Source organism: Triplophysa dalaica, chromosome 12 (genome assembly GCF_015846415.1).
Source record: "Triplophysa dalaica isolate WHDGS20190420 chromosome 12, ASM1584641v1, whole genome shotgun sequence".
Classification (NCBI taxonomy): domain Eukaryota; kingdom Metazoa; phylum Chordata; class Actinopteri; order Cypriniformes; family Nemacheilidae; genus Triplophysa; species Triplophysa dalaica.
The window spans coordinates 7,579,154-7,596,348 of record NC_079553.1 but is presented as its reverse complement, the minus strand read 5'-3'; the positions used below and the strand labels follow the sequence as shown (position 1 = coordinate 7,596,348).

Genomic DNA, 17,195 nt, shown 5'->3' with positions numbered 1-17,195 from the left:
ATAAACTAGCCCATTTATTTCCTCTTGGTTCTACATGTTTAACCCCGTGAATTTAAAAATAGCTTTAATAAATTTGAAGGTTGATATGCTCTTTAAAGCTTCATTATAGGGGCTTTATAAAATTGTGCAATGCATCTCCAACTGGTGCGAAAAGATGCGGACTTCGCACACTAGTAGATGCGTGGGATGATGATGATGCGAACAAAGGATGAATCACGTGGCAGTGATTGTGAGTCCCGGGACTGTATATAAGACCTGACACCGCGACTCCTCTACACGGAGAAAACGCTCTTCTCAGGTGAGTAAGCTCGATCTGAACTATTGCGGTAGCTTGTGACTAGAAAGTATAATTGTTTTTTTATATTATTGAATAAATGATCACCAAACAGTCTTCCGAGTATTTAGAGGCTTGGGTTAGTCTTAAATGTTAAATAATCTTTTGGGATTCATTCAAAGTTTCGATCACAGTAATTACAATGAAAGATCTAAGATACAATGTTTATTATAAAGAATATACTTATTTGAATAACTTTTCGGGTTATTATTATCGTTATTTTTAGACGACGTTTCTATGTAGGACTGATCAAGTTTCTTGGTTTAAGATGCATTTATTTTTCTATTCTGATCTTTCAGGTGCATTTGTATATCAATCAAAATGAGGGCTCTGGCAGTGATCTTTGCTCTGGCAGTCATTACTGGTATGAAAAAAAAACATTCACTGGTTTTAATTTAGTTTAGGATACATCATTGATAAATTATTGATGCAGAATAGACAGTTCTGTTTCTAGCGCATCTATACCAACCACCACATGTTTTATTATGCATAAAATCATTGGCAATCACTATAGGCTCTACTTTGTGTATACAAGAAATATATATGTATATAAAATGATCATGAAGTTATTGTTTTGGCACCTCTTTGCAGGCTGCAATGCTCGTGTTCTGTTTCAGGCCGACGCACCTCAGCCCAAATGGGAGGAGATGGTGGAGAGCTTCTGGACGTATGTAGCAGAGCTCAACACACAAGCTGATGGTGTGGTGCAGAACATCAAAACCTCTCAGCTCAGCAGAGAGCTTGAGTAAGTTTACAAAAAACCTAGTTAAAACAACCACATATTCGCAATCTTACATTTTAGTAATTGACATCATTCCTGGCTGTCTGTTTTGCAGCACCCTTATCACTGACACCATGGCTGAGCTTAGCTCGTACACTGAAAATGTTCAAACCCAGCTGGCTCCATACACCTCTGATGCTGCCGGTCAAATGACTAAAGATCTCCAGCTCTTAACTACCAAACTGCAAACTGACATGACAGACGCCAAGCAACGCTCAACCCAGTACCTGCAAGAGCTGAAAACCATGATGGAGCAGAACGCAGATGATGTGAAGAACCGCGTCAGCACCTACACCCGCAAACTGAAAAAGCGTCTGAACAAAGACACAGAGGAGATCCGCAAGTATGTCCATCTGTCCCAGGTTTTAAAGTATAAAGAATTTAAAATAACAACAAATTAGGTTTAACACACGTCCTTTAAATTGCAGCACTGTGGCAACCTACATGGGTGAGCTTCAGTCTCGTGCTTCCCAGAATGCAGAGGCTATGCAGGACCGCTTCGAGCCCTACGTGAGCCAGGCCCAAGACAATGCCAACCAGAAACTGGGTGCCCTTAGCGAACTGATGAAGTCCCAGGCCCAGGAAGTGAGCGAGCAGCTGGAGGTTCAGGCCGGAGCTCTGAAAGAGAAGCTCGAACAGACCGCCGAGACCCTGCGCACTTCCCTGGAGGGACGCGTGGACGAGCTGACCAGCCTCCTCATGCCCTACTCAGAGAAGATCCGTGAGCAGCTGCAGATGGTCATGGACAAGATCAAGGAGGCCACAGCAGCTCTTCCCGCCCAAGCTTAAGAACTCTGAACACTCATCTACAGTAAACACCAAACAAAGATTGTCTTTTGTTACTGAAATGTGCTGTTGTGGTAGGTTTAGGAGTGCAGGACTCTAATAAACTACTGGTGTCCATCATTGGACGGATAAATAACTTGCCACGTTTACTTTTTCAGTATTAACCCACTGTCTCATTATCTATGTTCAATAAACGTCTTTCATTAGCATACAAAGTAGAGAAATTTTATGATGAATCAACTTATCTGTGGAAGTTAATGTTCACAGCTGATTTGGCCATTATGGCACCTACTGAAATGAATAATCAAAATGTGTCTTCACTGTTCAAAATAAATCACGAGAATATATGCAGAGATGAGCTTTGCTAGCCACATCTCTAAATATTTTGCTATGCATGTTTTTGTCCACTGCTGTTTGAATTTGTTTACAATAAATGTGTGTCTTACTACACAAGTGATTTACCTTTTGATTCTTGCCAAAACGATTCTCTTCATGACTACAGAAACACACAAAACATCAAACCAAACATGTCAAAACAACCAAACCAATCAAATATAAAGGAAACAGAAATTGAATCATGTTTCCTTTATTTTACAGATAATAAACTGTACATAAATGCTCAGACAAAGATTTTTTTGTCCACTCAACTCCTATCATTTTAATAACAGGCTAAGAAATCATTCGGGTGTAAACATGTACTTAAAACAACCACTCTGGGTGCAGGCCTGTAATATGAGTCGGGAACTTAATTCACAAAAAGTAGTGACCATGAATTATAATTCAATCCAAAATGCATGTTTCGACAGAGTCCTCTTTAGTCTTATTTTTTCAGGGATTAGTGCATTAAGGCTAGACTGACCCACCTTTCATTTTCCTCACAAATAAATAACAGTAGAACATTTCTACATTCATCCCCTAACTTTCCCATTGCTGACTTTAGATGACTGTCACGCATGTTTCTACCTCCTGCATTCAAAGGGAGACTTGTGTGGGCAAGACTAATCTCTGTTTCACTCCTTTCCATCTCCATGATGTCTTAACTCTGCTAAGGTTGCATTGCATAGCAAAGGTTAACAATGTTCGTTCCTTTTTTTGCGATTTTTTTGTGTGTGAGCAATAATAGCTATAAATAAGGAGGAATTGAATCATTTATCTGAATCACATTCACATTATTGTGTGTTGATGGGGAAACGTATAGCAAATAACACTAAATAATATTGCAGAAGCAAGTTCAAACTGTTTGAACTTAGAATTGAACAACATTCAATCAGAATGTTTGAGATGAAGATTTGATTTGTTGAATAAAAGGCTTTACATTTAACTGAATTTTGATTTAAAGATTACATATTGACAACTATTTCATGTTGTTTAAATTATAAGAAAAATATACATATATTTACCCACCCTTTGACAAAAAACATCTCTTTCTTTCTTCAACTTTCATCATTGGGAAACTTACTTTTATAAGCCTACAGTAAGATAAACAAAGAATTTAGTACATTTGCAATACATAAAAAACATTTCCTAGGACAGGGGTCATCAACCTTTTCGTAAACGAGGGCTACCTGAAGAGATAAAATAATCTACAGGGCTACTTGTTGATAAAATACTTTAAAACTTTAAACATCTGATACATAAATTTTCAGTATACAGGACCAAATGGAGTGTTCTATCACATATTTTTGAATATATTTAAGCTTAAAACACGTGCTAATAATAACATTTTCACGACGATACGGTCTAATATTTGTCGACAGTCCTGAGCATTATTGTAGATCCCTGTGGTTGGCGGGCACCTTACAGAGTTCATGCGGGCTACCAGAGACCACAAGCCTAGGATATAATATAGGTTATCCTCTTGAAACTCCACATTTAAAACTTGTCCAGGATTGTATACAAGCACAGTTTTGTTTGTGTCTGGATCAGGGTACTGTTCTCACTCCATTATAATTGTGTCTTTCTTTTGCCATTTTGCTATTCTATGTCAAGGTGGACATGTTGAGATCTGCATCCAAATTCCATTTGATTATCTGCGGGTCTACTGTTTAAAGGTACGTGCTGTGCCCGTGGTATTATTCACTGTTTGTTTTTCTTTTTAATCTTTGCCATATTATTTATGTTATTCAGATGCATTACTGTGCACACAGACTACACAAACATAATAAGACTTAACACATTTGAAAAGAACACCAAACACACAGTATGAGCTTTGTTGCATACATATTGCCAGTAGATGCCACCCTTCCTCTGTCTGTCTTTAATAGATATTTTCAAATATGTTAAGTAATAAGATTAAAATTCATTTCCTCTAAACTTCTTCAGCTGCACACTGCTCACAGTTGAGATACTGTACAGAACAGTCTTTCTGTCGTGATCATTCACCTGCTGCTATTAGCAAAACATTGTTGATGTATGTACAGTATGTAGAAACAGTTTTTATGAATGTGTAAATAATTTTTTCTTGAGACCTGTAAGAACATTTATAATTTGTTTATTAAATAGAAAATATACCAGAAATGTTTGATGGTTAAAGAATCTTTAAATAGTGTAAAGTAAGCTTGGTACATGATTTTAAGGGGAAAAAAAGAGAACAGTTACCTTGTTTTCTGCAGTGAACGTTTTCAAATAAAAGCAGTTGTCCGCCTTTTGTCTTAGGAAATGTTATATTAATATCTAGATACTGTATATCGGCCAATATATCGGTTATCTGCTTTCAATGGCAAATAATTATTGGTTATCGGCCAAAATTTACATATGGGTGCATCCCTAGAATATTTTTTTAATGGGAATCTAGGTTTACTTAAATCATTAGTTCACAAACATCTTAGGATCTTATTCACAAAACATGAGCCGAGTGGAAAGCCATTTAAAGAAAAAGAAAGAACAAAAGAGAAGATTGCATAACAAGGATCTTAACTCTGAAGAGTTATGTCGTAATCTTGGTTACTCCCTATTTTCTAAGGATGTGCTGATTTGCATGTTGTGATATGTGTTGTTTTGAGCGAATGGTTTTCTGATAAAAAATCTTCCAGATTTCATATATAAATGTTTGCTAATAGAAAATCTAAACAATTCTGTAAAAGTTTTAAAACAGACTTTTTTTCTTCAGTTACACACTTTATTCAGTGCCAGTTTTTATATAAGTAGTATTTTAAACTTCAAAGCACAGCATCTTTAATACACTTTGCAGTCCAAGCCTTGTATTTCAGACATCTTGTCTCAAAGGTCAACAAAGAAGCTTAAATGGCACAGCATGCTACCCACTTCACAAGATTCATTCATTACCAACCAAATTAGACGACTTTGGTTCATCTTTCACAGCTTCTAGAAAGAGATGGCACGAGCAGTAAATAGCCAAGCAGTTAGCAATGTGGGATTATTTAAATAGCTTTAGACAAATGGGTTTAAGCTTTGAGTCTGCTGGACAAATCATGGTTAACAGTCACAAAGGAAATATCTCAACTGTAACCCCCCTCACTCCCTCACCACCACAGACTTTTCATCTTCAAATGTGACAAGTGAGGTAACTGTAGTTCACTGTCTCTTGTTGTGATTTCACACAATGTCCTTGTTTGCATGGAGTCTCACTTCCCTTCTTTTAAGTCTAGACACTTGCAACATTTGCCATAGTCAGTTTTTAAGCTAAACATTTCTTATCGAGATCATGTCTTTTTATAGATGTGGTGCATTACTAAGAAAAAGGGGCCCTGAGATAAGAATAAAAAACAGCTGACATTTAAAAAGAATTGCAGGGAAAGCTGCCCAAACTGTGTTGGACTTTAGTCAAAGTTCAAAGCCTTGGTTATTGTGATTTTATTTTAAAACATTAAACAGTATTACATTAGGTTTACAGCAATACTTTATTTTACTGTTGAATTAATCTACCAAATGTTACGTCTCCAGTCCTGCTGCATGAGAATGAAGTGTATAGGGCAATCTAAAGGTGTCTATTTTTCATACACAATAGGCCTATACAAAATTTATTGGAGAAACATAAATATTACTCCGTATAGGTTATACAACACAAAAGCATGAAGACATTTAAGAATACACACACGCTTTAGATCAATAAAGGGTAATTAAGGTTATCAGATCTGATCATCTTGCTGACCTAGATCAGAAAAAATCCAGAGAGGGTTTTAATACAATTGTTGCATCATAGGTTAACACATTCCTGCATCTCTGTTGTGCTTGTAGTGTCAGAACTAACTGTAACTATTTAGATAAACAATCTTAAATACTTCAAGTCTCTCTATCTAACCTAATGACGTGGCTTATCAGGTCAAAGACCAACTTCCACATGACAGAGATCTGTGAAGCCTACAACCTTAACAGCAGGGCTTCTTTAAGATTGATAGGTCTTTTTAAAATAGGATTAAAAAATATTAAAAAATAAGGATTATTAAGATTATGGATCTTTGTTTTTAAATCCCTTATGATATGTGGACATTGCACAATCCAACTATTAACTTCTGCGCCTTTATCATTGCTTTGATAGTTGTTATTGTATCAAAGGTTAGTGATACCAGGCTCCACTTTGGCTACACAATGAATTTATATAATGTATATATCTTATTATATTATTCAACATCTGGTACACTTTATGCAGTTCTACAACATGTTTACCATTAAGCAACTCTAATGTTTGCAGTATAACAACAACAGAAATCAAAACATCGCACCTGCGTGGACCCTAAGCAAAGCGCAGTAGGTCTTAATAGGTCAGAGTTGGTGTTTTCATTCGACGTCAGCTCTGTAGACCTATAAAGAGCCCGCGTTCATCTGTGAGGCACTACAATCTCAACTCGATTCTCTTGAGGACTGCAAGGTATGGGCACTAACATTTGAAAAAAGATTTCTTTTTATCACCACTTTTTTTACAGACCATGTAGCTAACAGCGCAAGAGTGAAAACAATTTTTTGTTTGTTGCGCTCTGCAAGAACAGAACAATAATCAGTATTTTGGCGACATCTAGACGTTATGATTTGGCATCGTTGTAAGAATGTTCAGCTTTTTTAGATATTCCCTAAAAAAAGAAAAACTTAACAAAAATAGAATCAAATTGCCTTTCTCATTAAATATAATTCTATTCAATTTCATTGTTTCTGAAACTGCCACATTCTGAACAGCGAAGTGTAGAAAAAAAATAATTGTTTGCATTAAGTTACGTAGGCTGATACATTTTTATCGAATCATTTCAAAGATGACATGTTCATTGAGCACGATCTTTGTCTTTTTTATGTCGTTAAATCAACTCTGTGTTACAGGACGAATTGAAAAGATGAAACTATACCTCGCTGCAGCCGTGCTGATGCTTGTGCTGGCCGCACACACAGGTAACTTGCTCTGACCATACTGAATACATCAGATTTCAGTTTAAAACAGTCATTTATCGCAGTCAATAAAAATGCAATAACTTACAATTAAAATGTAAACAGAGGCCCAGGAGGAGCCAACACTGGAGCAGCGTTTCGCCGGCTTCCATAGCCAGATTAAGGAAATTGCTGATGACCTGACACAGAAGACTAAAAACACATTTGATCAAATTGAAAAAAGTGAATTTGCTGTCAAAACCAAGTAAGATTGTCATATTTACACCCATTAAATCTTTTTTTATGACATATGTGCTTATATTTTAAGACATTAATGTGTCATAAACGCACATATTTCTAATTCTAATTATTTTTTTCTTGACAGGAACTGGTTTACTGAGCAGTTTGAGAAGTTGAAGCAGAAGATGTCCGAAAGCTTCAATTAATAAAAAACAGTGACCCACTCTTCATAAAACTTTAAATCAGGAATGTAATATAACTTCCATTCTTTTTAACAATTGGCCAAAAGGTTACAATGAGCTGTCGTCATCTGCGTGTCATTTGTGTAATCTGTACAATAGTTTGTTTTGTGGAATGCTGTTAGATATTCTGAAGAAATCTAATAATAAATTCAGGTTTTTTCCCCAAATGAATAAACAGTAATTGACTTATTGTTTTTGTGTCATTTGCAAGATTCATATTTTACATTGTGTTCACATAAAGCAGGCTAAAGTTTATTACACCTGACAACGAAATACCGAAATAAATTATTTTTCATGTTACATGCAACCTGCACAAATATGGAATCCCAAGCCTGCCAAAAAAAATAATAAGTAAATAACAAATTAATAACCAAAAATAGCAAAGATATGTAAAAATACATTAAGTTGATAAAAACAGTTATACACTCACCTAAAGGATTATTAGGAACACCACACTAATACTGTCTTTGACCCCCTTTCGCCTTCAGAACTGCCTTAATTCTACGTGGCATTGAGTCAACAAGGTGCTGAAAGCATTCTTTAGAAATGTTGGCCCATATTGATAGGATAGCATCTTGCAGTTGATGGAGATTTGTGGGATGCATGAAGCTCCCGTTCCACCACATCCCAGAGATGCTCTATTGGGTTGAGATCTGGTGACTGTGGGGGCCATTTTAGTACAGTGAACTCATTGTCATGTTCAAGAAACCAATTTGGAATGATTCGAGCTTTGTGACATGGTGCATTATCCTGCTGGAAGTAGCCATCAGAGGATGGGTACATGGTAGTCATAAAAGCATGTACATGGTCAGAAACAATGCTCAGGTAGGCCGTGGCATTTAAACGATGCTCAATTGGCACTAAGGGGCCTAAGGAAACATCCCCAACACCATTACACCACCACCATAATTGCAATAATAAGAAATTGAACAGGTGTTCCTAATAATCCTTTAGGTGAGTGTATATTCAGTTATTTATATCCCTATTTTTGCATTATGACAGTTTAAGGCTTCAAGAAAAACGTTTACTTAACTTAAATCCAACTTAAAATAATTATGCAACATAACTTTACAAGTTTATTTAACAAAGGTTAAAAAATACATCAAATTTATTAAAAAATTAGCATGCTGTATTCAACTTTGTTACATTTTATTTATTATTATTATTATATTATATTATATACTCTACACAACTCTGCTGAAGAGAGAGTAAGTCATAAATTAAATAACTGTTGGTACATTTGTTTTGAATGCACTTTAAACTCATAACAAAAATGTAAATCATAGTCAACAATAATTCATTAAAGAAAATTACTTACAACAAGCAACTATGAATGAGAACAATAACAGCATAAAGTCAGTGAAATAGTAATCCTGTTTTTAACCACATTTCATACTGGGATTTTTTTCAATTCAGTCAAAAAAACAATATTTTTTAGCATCATGTTTAGACTGATCTTATTCAGTAGCCTATTAACAAAATAATAAACTCCCCCTAAAAAAAGCATTTCCTCTAGATACTTTATTACCTTTGTTGGAGGACATTTTGAAGTCAGATTATTTACAGTGTTCAAGTTTACCCATAGGCCAACCTAGAATATGTATACACATTCAAATACTTGCTAGAGTATAGAGTGTTGCTAGAGCATGGTGCTAGGAAAACCAAGATCACAGTTTTGATTTCTAATGGATGTACACACTGATATGGATGGCACCGGTGGTGGGTGAGGAGAGACCCCACTCATATGATTGTAAAGCGCTTCGGGTGTTCAGCAATGCACAATAAAGCGCTGTATAAATGCCAAATTCATTCAACCATCAATTCATTCGTAAAGAAACGGTATATAGCCAGAAAGTTTCTAAGCACAGAAGTGTCTGCCAAATGTGTAAATGTAAACATACCTGTATGTACAAACAACTAGAAGTCAACAACCTTCCACCATCAGGCCACATCAGGCTAAAGTCGCTGTTTGTCCTCTGTTAATGATCAATACATTCATGAATATTTTTAACCTCTCAGGTTCAGTGATCTTTTCCTAGAATAACATCCCGTTACCAAATGTCTCTATGAAAGTGAAAAATAAACAGCATTTAAATAAACCGCATTTATGTAGGTTATGCGGGTTTAAGGTTAAAACAATGTAAGCTGTTTAATGTGGATGATCATATTAGCTTTTATAAAAATAAAAGTAAACACAAAAATATTACTCAGGAATTAACAAACAGATTTTCAGTTACTTTCTTAACAACAACACATTACAATTTGAACATGGCATTTATCAATAATATCTTCTGATCATATCTATTTTATAGATTATTCCAATATTAGCCCCCCCCCCACACACACACAAAACTTAAAATGTGCTGTAACGGTTTTTAATATTTATTTTTAAAATAGACAAATGGCTTTGTGCCCACCCCACTTTGATCCCAAATGGTTCACCTTAGATTTCCTCAAACACACAACCCATAAACAGGACATTATATGCCATTTTAGTCAATTAAAACATTTATCATTAATAGCAAAAACATTTGTGGACACTCTCAACAAATGCTTTATTTCACATTTGCTTGCAACATGGCCATTGCCAAACAAACATCATCAGTGCCAGCTCAGAAATGATCTGTCATCTGTTTCTCGGAATGTGAATTGATTCAAATACAGCACTACTGCACCAAGATATCGCTCAAAGAAATCTGACTGAACCCTAGACAACCTCATCACAAAAACAACAGTGACAAAGCAAGCAGGCGGTTTAATTGAAGAGAAAAAGATCTGTGAAGGTACATTTACTACATATATGTCTAAATAGTTTTTTGTCAGTATCAAACTGCACTAATGAACAAGACATCAAAAATTACAATTAAACTATATACTAGTTAAATTATAATATTATTGATTGTTTTATTATAGATGTCAAGATTGATGCTCTTTGTTCTGATCATGACGTTGCAAGGTCTGCTTATGTTTAGCATTTGTATTTTATTTATACATTTATGTTTTACTGTGGTTATGACACACTTATGACAAAATACATAAAAAAAATGTTTTTGTTCTTCAACATAATTTTTTAATTTTTTAAATATGTGGTCCTTTAAAGCATGTATGATAGCATCAGACCCGTTGCCATCTCAAAGTCCGGAGGAAACTGCTGGAATTTTAGAAAGAGCAAAGCAAGCATACAGGTAGAACTGCTAGATGTCATTTCTGTCTTTCATTTCACAAATAAGTCAAATTGAAAATAATCTTGAAGAGAAATTTAAGAGTTCTACATTTTTCACTTATCTGTTTGTTCACTTATGTTTGTTTTTTGTGATAGGGAAACAAAGGCTAAAGTCCTTAATGTTGGCAGCACAGTGGCTGACTTTGCTGGGATGTACTATGAGGAACATTTCAAACAGACTGCTGACTCTTATGTAGAATGGGCTAAAGGCAGTACAAGCTCTTTGTGGGAGAAACTAAAAAATAGAGTGCCCACCTTTAGATCAACCTGATAAACTTCATTCAAAACTCATTTTATGTTGTTCAGGATTTAGGTCTTTGACAATTATTACACAAACCAATTGTCGATTTGAGTCATTCCATTGCAGTTAAACTTAATAAAACTGTCAAACAGTGCAATGCATACATTCATACATTAAAACACTTCTTTAAAAACGTTGTTGGTGAAATCATTTTCTGCACATTTCATCCGCACATGAAACAAATAATATACTGAATAATATCACAGAACTAAATAAGAGGGATAAAACTAGAAAATATATTATATGCCAAAACAATATGATATACAGTAACTAAATATTACATACCAATAATATAACAGAAAAAACTCATACATAAATAAATAAGGCCACATATTATAGATTGGACACGTTATGTTCCAAAGTTGAAAGTTCACTGCGTCTAGCTCTGTCTATTGAGTATGTGGAAAGCTGTTCACAACCTTTGGACAGCCTTTGCTTAACCCTTATTGGAATGTACATCAAGTCCAAAAATATTGATTCTGGCAGGGTTGCAAGAGAAACGAAACAGCTTTCTAACATAAGGTCAATCCATGATTTTAGTGCTAAAACATTAAATGCAAGTAATAAGTGAATAAAGTCAAAAGTGATCCATGGCTAAGCGTTTTCAAAAACGCATTCTGACATTTGTAAGCAAGGCATCTTGTGAATCTCTAACATAATATTGATCAACACGATTTAAACGGAACACATGCACACAAATCTTTGATCAAAGATTTCATGAGCATTCTCTACCATCTCATCAATCCACAGACAGGGAACAGTGGACTTTGAGTATGTCTGTGTGTTTGTCCTTTAGGGACAGTAGGTCCATCTGCGTGGGTGGGTGTGCATGCATGCAGTTTGAGCAGATGTGTGCGATTAGGAAAGATTGTGTATGCATATGTGTGTGTTTGTGATGACGTCTGTTTGGTCAAGTGGTCAGATAGATATAGGGGTGGATGCAAGACAGTATAACTGCAGACAACTGGTCCAGTTGACTCCAGTCCTTCATTTCTCTCTACAGGAATCTTACTAACAAAAGGTAAAGTAACTGCTCCTGTCATTTATGCATGCATAAATCACTGCACGAAAACTATTCAAATGCCTCTTTTTAGTGTGACAACATTTTGCTTATTTACAAGATACAGTTATGGAGGACGTTGTACATGACTGTGTGCAGATCTACAGCATTTGAATTTTGCAAAATTGGTGATATTCTGAAGATGTTCAGCAAGTATATGACATCCAATTTGTTTCTCCCCTTGTAGATGAAGCTGACATTAGCTCTCATTCTTGCACTCCAAGGTAAGATACTAGTTCTTGGGCTCTTTAGAGTTTCTCACTAGACCTCTTCAATAATCGGTGCATAAAGAAAGAGACCCCTGAAAAACAAAGTTACTATACATTTAAACAGAGGGCCTGAGGCCTCTTTGTCTCTGACTGACACTGTTTAATGGCAAATAGTACTTATGCCAATCATAAAAAAGTAAAAAAAGAACCGGGCAGTCTATTTAAGATATTTACACATTACTCTTCAAATAACTTCCTTATCATGATAAAGTAACATTGGTATAAATATATCTATCTGCTCCAAACGTTTCGTTGCAAGCTAATGCAAGACTCCAGAACCTCAGTATCCCCTTCGTCTGAACTGAAACTGATCAGCACCTTTGCATATTTGGCTAGTTTAGGCATTCTCAAAAAGCATTGTCTTTTGTCTTTTAGTGTCGGTGTGTGTGTGGGCAGAACCCATACCAGCGCCAGACAAGGAGTTAGTGGAGAAATATGAGGGGCTGAAGGCCGTATTCTTCAAAAGGCTTGTCAACGCCTACACTAAGTTCGTAGCTGCTGTCGAACCATTGATGGAGAGCTCACCAACAGGAAAATTAGCCAAAGAGACCATGGATGAAATCAAGAAACGCCCAAGAGTGGAAAGCGCCATCAAGATCCTCACGTAATCACTATAAACTAAATACACCCCCACTGTCATTTTCATTTCTTTTACATTCAGATATTTCACGTTTGTAAAATGGTGGTCTTGTTTTGTTCTTCCAGCGGTTTGGGCTCAGAGCTGCAGCCTGTTGTGGATAACGCTCGGTTGAGTCTTCTTGGTGCTTATGGCTACTATCTGAGACCCTACATTGGTGAAACCCTGGACAACGCCATCAACAACATCAAGCCAGTCCTGAATACCATCATGCCTGCTGAGGATTAGTTATTCTTATTATAAGTTAACACCTGACTCTGTCAGATAGGAAAGATCATCCGAGCCATGTTCAATTTAGACTTATTTTATATATGCAGATAATATGTATTAAACATGCATTACATCATGCATTTCCACAGCTAAAATAATTGGATCCAATTCTAAATGAAACTGCAAGGCAGGTAGCTGCGTGTCCAGCCCAGCTATTATGTCAATGCATTTTTTGCGTGTATATACTGTATCTGTGCATTTGATACTGTTCTGTTCATTGCAAGAAAGAATAGCATCCAGTCCAGCATTAATAGAGTTATGAGTATTGTGTGATTTTGTGAGACTCAAAAGTAAACAAAAAGACTCTAAATAAAGATCTCTGGATAATGCAAACTTTGTAACGGTGAATGTTTGTTTAAGTATGTAAAGTGTGTCTTAATATAGTACCCTAATACAGAAGCATTATTTAATAGTTTAGTCTATTGCACAGTGTTGACCAAAGCCCCTACTGTGTCTTTTAAGAATTATATATTATTGACAAATCAACAAAATTTGAATACAAACACATGCATTTTACACACCTTCAGATAAAAAGGTCTCTTCACATTTTAAAGGTCTCATGAACTGTGCTTGTTTATTGCTTTATACTGTTATATGGGGTATACTTATGACGTTTGCATGGTTTTTCACATTCAAAAACATTGAAATCAATAAGTATTAGGCTATTTTCTACAAGGGTTTTGAGGCCAGCTCTGCAAACGCTTGGTTTTAATTGGCTTGCCGCATTGAAGACTTTATAAGTAAATGCCCACTGCTTTGATTTGGATAGCAGTTTGTGTAGTTGGAGCCTTCTGTTTATATAACAAAAGCTCTAGTTAAAATTGTGATTTTAATTCATCACTCCTTTTAACATTTTCAAACATTCAGATATATACCTTCAGATCAAGGTTTTTAAGATAATGAAAACATTTCAGAAAAGTTACCCTTAATTTTTGAATGACAGTGTATTTAATATTTAATAATTGAATTGCCATTGTGGCAATCAGCTGTCTTATTTTCTAGGGATGCACGGATATGTAAATATGGGCCAATAACGATAACTAATTCTTCAACATTCCAAGTTGATAACTAATATGCTGACCGATATACAGTTTTTTATATTATCTTTTTTTCTGAGCCTGAAACAAAAGGCAAAAAGTGGACAATTACTTTAATTTAAAAACACTGACTGCAGAAAACAAAGTATTTAGTTCTCTAAAAAATCCTACTTTACACTAGTTCAACATTCTTTAAAGGGGTGCTGCAACAATGTGTCACGCATTCTGACTTGTTTACAATGTTAAACGCGCTGTCTTCTCAAGCTTAACATGATCAACTTGTCAGAAACGAGTTGGGCGTATTAAGTAGTATTTCTGTGCTCAATACACTCCCCCAGCGATCGTAAACGTTTCGGAAAGTTTTTGTCAAACAAATAAAACTGTTTTGTAACAATTTTCCTTAGTCCCTTATTGGACAATTAGCCTGGAAAAAAATGTGGCACGCCCATGCGGCAGCATGGAGAGCAGGAGAAGTATATATACAGTATGTTAACGAAGTAATGATTAAAAGATTTAGTGGCTGTAATATGTCGGCATGATTTTATTATCGATCCTGATTTGACCGATAATATATTGTGCATCCCTATTTTCATAAGAAAATCTAGTTAATATTCATTTTGTGGCAAATGATGTAGCTATAAATGTATTTATTGAGTGTACTGTTACATATACTACACCATCCGCGGGGACCGAAGGAGTCTTGCGGGGTTTCAGCAGCGCCGTCGCGGTAAGATTTCAAACATTCTCCGTCGCTATAGCACCTGAGGACAGAAGTTGTTCATGTTATTTAGAGTTTTTGTTCACACCAGGAGTGAAGGCGGTATGTGACGAGCTACAGTTCATTGTATTAGTAAGTTGACGGTTGTTTTTTTAATGTTGAACATCGCGCCCGCCGTAGACTCGGTAAAAGTTACATGCTTCGACAGTTGGGATACCACACTCGCTCGTGATTATTTTGTGTTGTAATTCAAATTTGCAAATGCAGTCATCCGTTAAATCGAGCGCCCAAATTAAAATGAGTCACCATAGCTTGAGGTAAGTCGATGTTCACGGAGGATAGCCCGGTAAAGTGATTAATGTACGTAACCATCTAGATATACAGTTTATGTATCGGAGGCCAGCTGAGAGCTTGAGCAAAAGACGTTAGCGACACCCTCATTGTATAGCAGGCCTGTCTCCCAAATAGGACCGTTGGAGGGTGGGAGTGAGACCCGTTACAAAATACTAGTGTGACAATTTCTTGACCGTGACATCCCTAACGTTAGTTGGATTACATTTCTGTATAAGTACGGTTTTAAGTGTAAGTTACTCTGTTTAATTTGCTTAGAGTTTGTTTGTAGAGTCACTTATACTAAAATGTAGTTTAAATGTAAAATGCTTAAAGATAATTGTATAGTCACTATTAACTATTACTATTGTCACATGTGGTATTGTTTGTTTTAGAACACACTTGCAGGCCACTGGATGCTGACTACTGAAGGTTAGGTTGTGTGTGACGGTGCTCAGCACAGCTTCATGTCTGGCCTTCCCACTCTGTTCATAGCATGTTACATATTCAGGCTTGAGTACCAGGATGGGGCAGCATGTACTTGGAGTCCAATGAAAGGTATTAATTGAACAACTTCCTTACCTGCATTTTATAGATATGTTAATGTTATATACCTGTTAAGACCTTTAAAACAATATTTCTCAACGAGAGATGCAATTTTTTTGGGCAAATTATTTAGAAGTCTCCCCTATTTAACACTAGCAAGCTGATGATTTAATTCATGTGTTTTAATATAATATATTTTGTACATTTAATATATAACATTTAGTTTTTCCTGACTCTTTGTAGATATTAATCCAGAGAGTGGAACAAGCAGCGTCATCTAAAATGCCAGGATACAGAAGAAACAGGTTGCAGTGAACCCACATGTCGCCGCTCTTCTAAACACAATGATGAATATTCAGTGTAATCGATGAAAAGTAAGAAGCACACACACACACACACACACACACACAGAGACACACACACACACACACACACACACACACACACACACACACACACACACACACACACACAGATCTCATCATTGAATTACATCATTTTATTATTCTCTGACTGTAGATGTTGTCCTCTGTTTTTCTCTGACTATAAATTGAATATCTAACATTATTCTCTTGTTTCGTTTCCATAGTTCCAGCTACTTGTTGTGCTCTGATGGATCAAGATGTGGACCGTTTTACAGACTCACTTGGGCCTTGTTTTGCAATGTTGTTTCATGATGGTAATGTTGGTTAACGTGTTGTTTAAACATGAGTGTTTAAAGAGCCATGTTGGATACTATGAAGTTCTTACTGAATAAAATTATTTCATGTACAACAACGTACACAATTTGTCTGTAATGTATTTTTGTATCAATTAAAAAAAAATAAACACTGTATATCCAGTATGCAAAACATACTGGATATACAGTGATTTATGTATTTCTTCTAAATAAAGTAAATTAAAATCAAGCAATTTGCTGTAAAAAATACAGCATTATACTGTTGCTATTCAAAATTACAGTTTTTCCTGTATTCTGCAATTACAGTAAATGGCTGTAAATTAAATTACAGTACTGTGGCTGTACAATTTACAGTAACTGGCTGGCAACCCTGCTGCCAGTAGTTTACTGTAAATTTTACAGGATTTTTTTTACAGTGTACACCAAAGA

The 17,195-nt window shown here is 35.8% G+C and overlaps 3 protein-coding genes and 1 long non-coding RNA gene across 4 annotated transcripts; all 4 read left to right on the top strand.

Moving 5' to 3' along the window:
- The first annotated feature begins 225 nt into the window (after positions 1 to 225).
- On the top strand, positions 226 to 2,358 carry apoeb (apolipoprotein Eb). The gene is made up of 5 exons (XM_056762020.1): positions 226 to 298; positions 634 to 698; positions 926 to 1,079; positions 1,171 to 1,458; positions 1,544 to 2,358. Exons 2-5 carry the CDS (start codon positions 656 to 658, stop codon positions 1,902 to 1,904), a joined length of 846 nt encoding a protein of 281 aa, XP_056617998.1. The 5' UTR covers positions 226 to 298; positions 634 to 655; the 3' UTR covers positions 1,905 to 2,358.
- Positions 2,359 to 6,586: 4,228 nt separating this feature from the next.
- On the top strand, positions 6,587 to 7,886 carry apoc1 (apolipoprotein C-I). Its single transcript, XM_056762741.1, has 4 exons — positions 6,587 to 6,729; positions 7,170 to 7,238; positions 7,341 to 7,479; positions 7,600 to 7,886. Exons 2-4 carry the CDS (start codon positions 7,184 to 7,186, stop codon positions 7,658 to 7,660), a joined length of 255 nt encoding a protein of 84 aa, XP_056618719.1. The 5' UTR covers positions 6,587 to 6,729; positions 7,170 to 7,183; the 3' UTR covers positions 7,661 to 7,886.
- Positions 7,887 to 12,117: 4,231 nt separating this feature from the next.
- apoa2 (apolipoprotein A-II) lies at positions 12,118 to 13,789 on the top strand. The gene is made up of 4 exons (XM_056761637.1): positions 12,118 to 12,241; positions 12,468 to 12,504; positions 12,925 to 13,153; positions 13,255 to 13,789. The coding sequence occupies exons 2-4, from the start codon at positions 12,468 to 12,470 to the stop codon at positions 13,412 to 13,414; spliced, it is 426 nt and encodes a 141-aa protein (XP_056617615.1). The 5' UTR covers positions 12,118 to 12,241; the 3' UTR covers positions 13,415 to 13,789.
- Positions 13,790 to 15,182: 1,393 nt separating this feature from the next.
- On the top strand, positions 15,183 to 17,172 carry LOC130433174 (uncharacterized). Its single transcript, XR_008908547.1, has 3 exons — positions 15,183 to 16,099; positions 16,331 to 16,461; positions 16,677 to 17,172. It is a non-coding gene; the product is annotated as an uncharacterized LOC130433174 (long non-coding RNA).
- The last annotated feature ends 23 nt before the right edge of the window (positions 17,173 to 17,195 follow it).

Coding starts and splice junctions, on each gene's coding strand:
- apoeb (XM_056762020.1), top strand. CDS start 656: ATGAGGGCTCTGGCAGTGATCTTTGCTCTGGCAGTCATTACTG. Junction 699..925: donor TGCTCTGGCAGTCATTACTG/GTATGAAAAAAA, acceptor ACCTCTTTGCAG/GCTGCAATGCTCGTGTTCTG. Junction 1,080..1,170: donor CAGCTCAGCAGAGAGCTTGA/GTAAGTTTACAA, acceptor TCTGTTTTGCAG/CACCCTTATCACTGACACCA.
- apoc1 (XM_056762741.1), top strand. CDS start 7,184: ATGAAACTATACCTCGCTGCAGCCGTGCTGATGCTTGTGCTGGCCGCA. Junction 7,239..7,340: donor TGTGCTGGCCGCACACACAG/GTAACTTGCTCT, acceptor AAATGTAAACAG/AGGCCCAGGAGGAGCCAACA. Junction 7,480..7,599: donor GAATTTGCTGTCAAAACCAA/GTAAGATTGTCA, acceptor TTTTCTTGACAG/GAACTGGTTTACTGAGCAGT.
- apoa2 (XM_056761637.1), top strand. CDS start 12,468: ATGAAGCTGACATTAGCTCTCATTCTTGCACTCCAAG. Junction 12,505..12,924: donor TCTCATTCTTGCACTCCAAG/GTAAGATACTAG, acceptor TTTGTCTTTTAG/TGTCGGTGTGTGTGTGGGCA. Junction 13,154..13,254: donor AGCGCCATCAAGATCCTCAC/GTAATCACTATA, acceptor TTGTTCTTCCAG/CGGTTTGGGCTCAGAGCTGC.